Source organism: Topomyia yanbarensis, chromosome 3, assembly GCF_030247195.1.
Source record: "Topomyia yanbarensis strain Yona2022 chromosome 3, ASM3024719v1, whole genome shotgun sequence".
Classification (NCBI taxonomy): Eukaryota; Metazoa; Arthropoda; class Insecta; order Diptera; family Culicidae; genus Topomyia; species Topomyia yanbarensis.
Window position 1 is genome coordinate 398,451,568 of NC_080672.1, and position 8,377 is coordinate 398,459,944.

The following is an 8,377-nucleotide window of genomic DNA, read 5'->3' on the forward strand; positions in this document are numbered from 1 at the left end:
GTTCGGATCCCATAAAATTAATTTAAAAATCTGAAGGAATTGGAATTTTGTGGTGATGGTAATGTTGTATCTGACTAATAAGAAGAAGTGGAAAATGGGAAAACGTTCATTTTTCCATTTTAATTATTTTCATTTTGGCATTATATCAGCTTTTTGTTGTGTTATATAACATCGATCTGTCAAAACGAAACAAACATTATTGCAGCATCTAGTAATGCTTTTAACAGACTAAAGCTTTATAAGAGCGTTACTAATGTAAAATAAATGCTTTCTTTGACAGCTCTTACATCAGTCGCTTAATCGCCCTTTTCCACTTTATGAAAGCATTGGTGTTGCATTTACAGCAATGAAGCATTTTATCGCATTCTGCGAACGACTCATTTAAGACTGTTAACTTTACATCATTTGAAGCGTCGTGGTTACTTGGGTAAAACCCGGATGTAAACTTCGAGCATAAAAATCGGACTGGGACTTTCGTTTGTAAGAGTCGGATAAAAAAACCTTCAGTGAAAAAATCGGAAAATAATATATCCGATTCTTACAAAGTAGTTTTTGTTAGCCGAATTTTAATCTTGAACATCAAGATATACGGATGCTCCTACGAGCGAATTATTTATTTTTAACCGGTTTTTATACTGGAGGTTCATCCTTGCCGAGTTTTAGGGGTGAGAACTTTTTAAACGATTTTTATACTGAAGAATTTCTGTCCGATTTTAATAATTGAAGTTTATTCCCGATTTTTATATTCTAATATCTTTGAAACGGGTTTTGCGAAGCATGTACTATCCTTGCGACTTTTATTTTCGGTCGCTCATATGAACAAGCATATGGGGGATAGACCACTAGTGAAAAATTGTTCCAGAACTTGAGGGGTAACCCATCAGCAAATAAGTGTTTGGGACTGTGAATAAAAGGTGGAGCTACTGTTCTTGGAAAATTGCAGGATCGATGTTTTTTGTGGGAATTCCCTCATAGTGATATGTCTATTAGTCTGTGATAAAAGTGTCCCTAAGTGTTCGATTCGATAGATCTGAGATGAAGCTTGGCCTTTTATCTTTTTCATCGTGTGCCAAAGAGTCACGATGCTCATCCGGATGTTTATGTTCCCTTCCCGTGGCCCAGACGAGCCAGACGCCATGTTTCATTTTACAAGTATAACACTAATTCACTCAAACCTGACGAATGTTCCCACTTTTCTTTTTCTTCATCTTGACTTAAAAGCTTGTACATCGCCACAGCCTTGCCAGAGGGCTGCTTTGAACACAGCTAGGAAACCAATGCAAGTTAAACGCGTGTGGGCGTGTGGGTTGCAGAAATACCATTAAAATTTCTGACAATTAATCTACAACCACATATGCAAAGTCAAGCCAAAGGATTTTGATTTGACCGGTTTTTGCTGTTTAAAAGGTTTTGTTTTCTCATGAAACTATTCGACATCATTTCTTTTTCAACGGAAATAGACAGGTTTATAGCGTCTATCACATACTGTACTGTCCGGACGATATAGTCGTTTGAAATGCAAGCATCGAATTTTGACGGGTAAGCCCAGTTAGCAAGCGGCATTTCTAACAGTTGCTGTACATAGCAATAGAACATAATCTCAGTTGATTCAGAATTGTTTGGTAGTAAACTGACGAAAAACCCCATCCATAAGGGACCATTCATAAATTACGTAACGCTTTTAGGGGGGGGAGGGGGTACAACAAGTTGTGACAAGTTGTGACATAGGGGGGAGGGGGAGTTAGCTAGATCGTTACGTAACATGTTTTCACCGAAGAAAAAAAAAATTTTCTCGGAATTTGTTACGTAACAGGGGAGGGGGGGATGAAGAAATTTGTGACAATTTGTTACATGGGGGGAGGGGGGAGTCAATTTTGGGCAATTTTTGCGTTACGTAATTTATGAATGGTCCCTAAATAACAGTGACGCCAAAACGTGACATCTTTTAATTGTGGATTTTTCACCCAGCCCTAGATAGTAAGACATTTTTAATGTCAAAATGTAGTACAATTTTGTGTAAAAACTTAGTTGTTAACAAAACGTGCACATCAATTTGTTTTCGCCGAATGCCAGAAATTTTTTTCTGAATTTTCATCAGCTGAAGTGTTTTGCAATTTAGGATACCGATAACTCAGCAATTCGAATTATGTCAACTTGACAGATTCAATTTGCTGAAAATGAGCAATAGGGATATTTAACAAAGATAAACTCAAGATAGAGTGGTAAGAGATTTCCCATGTACCAAGAAAATACGACCCCTCGATGAACTCGGTTCACCGTCAGAGTGACAGCCTAGTAATAACCTGAAGCGATGCTTTGCGAAGAAGCAAGCGCTTTTATTATTGCGTCGTAGCTATGGCAATGTATATTGTTACGAAATAACAAAATTAATATTTCGATTGAAAATGTACACAAAGGAGAAGTTTTATGGTTCCGCTTTTACTCCATTTTAACCGAAAGTCTATTCTTCAACCAAATTAATTCATTAATAATAATACCATGCTTGTTATTTGCTCAGACAATGTGCCACAAAGAGCGAAATACGCCGATTAAAAATAGAGCAGCACAAAAACACTGCAATGTGCAGAACGACCGCACAAAGAGAAAACGAAAAAGAGAAAGATCTGTGCACCAAGAGCTGCACAATTTCGTTCAAAGAGTCACCTTGAAGAGCCATTTTTTGTGCCTCCCCTCACTGGAAAGCAGGTAGGAAGGCGAGGAAAATTACAATTCAGATAAAATTTGATCGGAAGAATGTTTTTAAAATGTTTTTTGGTTGCTTTATCTGCTTCCGTGCGCGTGGGACCAAGATGCACACTAAAGAGCCTCTTTATTTCTACTCTTTGTGGTGTGCAACCATAGAGTAGAATACACATATGTGAACAACACATATCGGAGTGAAGAAGTTTATTGCGAAAGAGAAGAGCGGTGGTTCGCATGAAAAGTGCAAAGGGCGTTTTTTATTCTTTTCTTTATTTGCTCTGAGGTACATTACATCCATGAATAATACTACTAGATGACAGATAATTTAGAGCCAATTCCGAAGCGGAATACAGTAAAAAAGGCTGCTTCAGACGAAGGAATATAGTGCAAGATTAGCACTGCTTACTTGCTTTTATTATGTGCATCATTCACTTAGTATTCTAATTATTAGAAGCAATTGAACCAATCTGCAGTAGTTCTAATAATTCGATATTACGATAATAGCTTTCTATAGTGAACAGTTGATTATTTTTATAAATTTTGCATGATGATTTCGACACCATGTTTACATACAGAGAATTTTCTTCTTTGCTTGTTTGGTAGCCATGGCATTTTTTCGACGAATTCAAATATCCATCGACGCCTATTAACGAGGGGGCAGCAGAAGCATAGTACTATTGAGTTCACCGGTTCACGGTTGCTGGACCATCAGTTGTGAAGCGTTTGTATGGGACCTAGTAATCTTGAGTTCTAGAGAAAATTTTCAATAGGACGTAAGTAACATTGAGAGCCTCTCTTTGTTTACTTTCTCCTTCGTTTATTACGACGGCATTACAACACTTTGTACTAATGTCGAAATGGCCGAGTAATGAACAGAAGAGAAAGACCTCAAAGAGAATCTCTCATTGTTACTTACGTCCTATTGAAATTTTTCTCTAGAGATAATCTTTGTCTTTTATTTGGAAATATTGTGTCAGTTTTTCATATGTATTGATAGCGGGTGTCCTTAGGAGTACACTCATATCATTCTTAAACATTAATTATTTTTTGACGTAGGACTACGTCTTTGTTTTCGATATAGGGGTGCACGTTGCAAATTCTACAAAAATGGTATGTAACGAAAAGTGGTCCAATTTTAAACGCATATAATTCAGCCATCTCACGATAAATTTTCAAATTTTTTGCGCATGTCGCCCCGAAATACTTCTAAGAATAGATTCCAATAGATAAACCCCAAGATTTTTGATATCATGGCATTAAACATTTAAATAATGAACAACCTAGTCAAAATATCGCGCATTTACACACAGAAGATAGCGCTTCCCTAGTCCAGCACGACAGATTTGTGTACCTAGCGCGCTACGCTTCTATGAATGACGTCATCATCGATTATTTAAACGGACGGATTTCGCCGAAGCAGCTTAGTCGCCTGTTGAGCGGCAGGCGAAGCAGATCATTGTGCTGTGTGCTTTTACAGCCAGTGTAGCTGAGTTAGAAGTCCGTTACACTGCCTGTGGAGGTACGCTACCCAGTGAATGCGAATGAGCTTTTCCGTATGCTATCTTTTGTGTTGTGCTCGTTTCCAGCACATTTTTATGTATAATTATTCGTACACAAAATAGTTTGTACATGCGAGCTCCATTTGCAAACACGGTTAACATAGTGTCGTGGTATTAGTTGTCTCTTTTGCTCTACCCATCATCATCAGCGTTGATTCACTTTGCTTTGTGCGCTTGGGTTTGATGTTTGAGGCGAATATGTAGGTAGATAGATCTAATTTGTTACTAAATTGCACAACGAAAGTTTATTATTTACGTTCGATTAATTCATTGATTCATTTCCCCATCACGTGATTCATTTCCACTCAGCCTATAGTACTTTGATTCTACTAATAAGTACATACTACAAAGCCTATTTATGAATGAATACACTGCCACTTGAAAAACCGTTGCAAAAACGCATCTTGTGCATATATAAAATTGTTTTCGATTCTTATATATTTGTAGTTTCGTTATATAATTAAGACCACTGCATTCGCTATATTTGTATGCGTACTTTAGGAAAGTTATAATAATGGCAAAATATAACTAGAATGCTTGGTCTATACATGAAATGTGATTATATCGTCTAAAATTTGATTTTTCTTCACTGGTCCGGGTTTTTTACCACACACAATGGAAAAGGTTTTACAAGCTAATCTTATGCTATAAAGATTTAGTTCCAGATATTAGTTGGTCACAGTTTTCTGTCTTCTTTCTTCAGATCTTCTTAAATAAGTTTAATCGGATTCGATCACCTACTACAAATGAAATGACCTGATAACCAAGAAGGCTTGGTTCAATATATAACATTCGATGTTGATTGGTTGTGACTAAACCATACGTAAGAAATATGATTTGTTTATTATTACTATAAATGTATTAAGAAAATAAATATTTTACTTTAAGTAGTATAGTCCTACGTCTACAGCTCGTGCAACCCCATAGTATGTAGTTTTTCTTATTTTTATGTTTAAAAAATCCAAATTAAATTCAACCAACAAACTGACAGTTGTCGTACTAAATGACGTACCTGCAAATATCTCGTTTGCCTCATTGTTAACAGGGAGCACCCCACACAGCATGATCTGGTACTTTTGCAATCCGCTAGCAGCCTGCCATCCCAAGTTTCATATGCAAACTATGGTAGATGAGAAGAGACTTTTCTACGGTTCATGTACGTACACGCCACATGACACAAATACTACATCACAAGCTGGTGGAAAATAATAAACAAAGACGGCAAAAGTAAATGAGATTGTTTTCAACTAGGAAACTTCATTAGTGTTCGTGAGAACGGTCGCAAAGAACTCAAGAGAAGACAATTGCGAAGCCAATTTGATCCAGTCCTAACCTCAATATTGAACCAGCTTCTGATTGGTCGTTTTGGCAGTCAAGAGCGTTCATAATATTTTCAAACGGGATGAATAACAGTGCTGCTGAATCTATTTTGGCTACTTTTCATACACATTAACATTTCATGCAAATTGAATAAATACCCTGAATGACGATATAACTACGTGTATGGTTAAGAGAGACACGAGTATAAAATTCAATTTTTAAATGCAGCTAGTATTGTGAATTCTTGAAAGAGGGTAGATATTTGAGGTACAATTATTTTCAGCAATTGTGAAAAACATGCAAATGGAATCTGGCAACGATGGATGCTTGTTGTGTTTGGAATTACGACAGGACCTGGTACATACATGTTGTCGTCTCTTCTCTTAGGGTAGATCTGATAAGGCAACCTATAGAGTCGTGCAAGTCGCATGGATTTGGATGTGTTATTGTCCTAAAAGGAAACAAACTAAAAATGTTTTTTTCAATAATTTCGAGCCTAAAAATTGAAAAAGGACTGAGATATGAACTCACGGTACTATTCTGCATCAGGATATGCCTTAACCCGCACACCCCTAAAGATCCCTATTGAAAGTGTCAAATTGACAGTGCAATTGTAGAATTCTCAGTATTCGGTGCTGGATTACTGTAAATCCGATAATTGCGCTGTCAATTTTTGACAATTTGAATTGCTGAATTTTCCGCAAAGCGAATCTTCCAAACTGAGTCACGTATTTTTGAGCAATTTTATTTATTCCATTCAGCACGATCCGCAACACATTCATTCTCAACAGTCAAAAATAAGCTTCGATTTTTTACAACTCTGATCACAAGCCTTTGATGTATCCCTAAGCTTCGTATGACGCGTCCATTGGAACAAACTCGATCTTCAACTTTTCTTCAACATCACTTTCATAAATCGCTTCTTCGACCATAGCCTGATCGTCAAGAAAATGCCCTCCAATCATTTCATTTTCGGCATCCAGCGTTTTCAGCATACTATAAACTTTTGCCAAAATCTGATCTTCCTCCGAGATGAAGTCCATGTCATTTTCATTCCGGTATCGGATTCGTCGGGAAAGACCCATCATGTCAAGTACTTCCTTTGCATCGGCATGACTTACTGGGAATGTTTTTGAATGACTTATTGTGGTATCATCCATCTCATAGTAGTCTTCGGTTTCCGGCGAATCGTTCTGATCCGCATCGAAATAGTTGTCAGCGAGGCATTCGGAAAAATCCACGCTATTTATATCGAAAGGAAACAAGCCGCATGCTTCAAACCCATCCCGTACAATGCGGTCATCGACCGATTCCATCGCGTTTTTCAGAAGACTTAAAAAATGTTCCGTTTTGACGTGTAGTTTTGGGTTGCTGAATTTCCAGCCATTCATAACATTCAGCCATGCCATTTCCAGCGACTTGAAAACTGCAGCTTCCAAAGGCTGGCAAACCTTTGTGCAATTTGCATACATACAAACGAGGATAATACCAAGTTTACTGCATTCTTCTGCTATTTCCCATGGTGTGTTCGAAGTGTGCCCATCAACAAAATAAACAACCGGAAGCAAGTCTGCTTTTACAAGCTGAGGATGCAAGATGCGTTTGATGTATTTCATGAAGCATTCCTTATGAATCCATCCACTGTCTGTCTTGCTCAATCCCCATTCAGCGGGAACTTCTTTTGTAACCTTCATAGGAATTTTTTTATATGGCAATACTACCATAGGAGGAAACATTAAATCATCGGCAGAGCAAGTGAGCATCACAGTAATATTTTCCTTTGCTGACCCCTGCTCAATTTTATGTACGTTCCGCTTACATCGCCTAGCAATCACTTTGTCGATGGTGGGATGCAAGTAGAAACATGCTTCATCGCCGTTGAGAATTCTTCTTGGATCCGTAAGAATGTCAGCTATCTCCTCTTCATGAAGAATTCCTAAAACCTCGTTAAACCATTTTCTTATGTCGGACTTGGTTACGTTCGCACTAGCTCTCGTGCCACTCTTTGACTTTTGAATAGACAGTTCAGAGCGGTAACGGTCAATAAAGCAACTATACCATCGATCACCTAAAACAGAAAAAATGAATTAGATTCTAGATTAAAAACATCAATGAGCTGGCATTAGTTACTTGGCTTCCCTGTCTTGAATCGATTCTTTTCCGGATGCTCTTCGAGGTAAAGAGATACCCGGTTCATGATTCGGTATTTGGTAACAGGGTATCCTTTACGGGCCATTTTGTTCATCCATCCCACAAGCTCAAGCTCGTCCGCTTGGTCTAGTACCGGTGCAGCTCCCGGTCTTGTTTGATGTTTATAGCGTTTGCTCAAACGGAATTTGATAGTGGATCTTGGAATGTCATACCGTCGGCAAGCTGTTTTGATTGCCATACCATTTCTGATTGCATGTAAACAATTGTTTATCACCTCCTCTGAGCGCGCCACTTTGCGCTTTTTTACTGTGTTGTTCATAATGCATCAACTGATAAACAAACATAAAAAACGATTAAAGTAACATGATTTCCTGATTGCTAATCAATTTGAAAATAAATCTGAATAAAAGCCACCGAAAACCTACCTTGAATATATTTTTTTACATTTTGGGTATTCTTAATTTAATTTAATCATTTTGGGTATTAATAAATAAACAAACAGCTGTCAAGAGAGAAATCTAGGGGTGTCCAAAATAAATTGGTCGCATTTTTTCAGCCATTTTGGACGCTATTTCTCGATAAACATGTTTAGGGCTCAAAAGCCAAATGTCAAAATTCAATTTGATGAGAAATTCTGGAGAAAC

The 8,377-nt window shown here is 37.6% G+C and overlaps 1 protein-coding gene across 1 annotated transcript; it reads right to left on the minus strand.

Moving 5' to 3' along the window:
- Positions 1-6,313: 6,313 nt before the first annotated feature.
- Positions 6,314-8,377, minus strand: LOC131692052 (uncharacterized). The gene is made up of 3 exons (XM_058978895.1): positions 8,159-8,377; positions 7,713-8,062; positions 6,314-7,650 (listed from the first exon to the last, which is right to left on the minus strand). The coding sequence occupies exons 2-3, from the start codon at positions 8,050-8,052 to the stop codon at positions 6,428-6,430; spliced, it is 1,563 nt and encodes a 520-aa protein (XP_058834878.1). The 5' UTR covers positions 8,053-8,062; positions 8,159-8,377; the 3' UTR covers positions 6,314-6,427.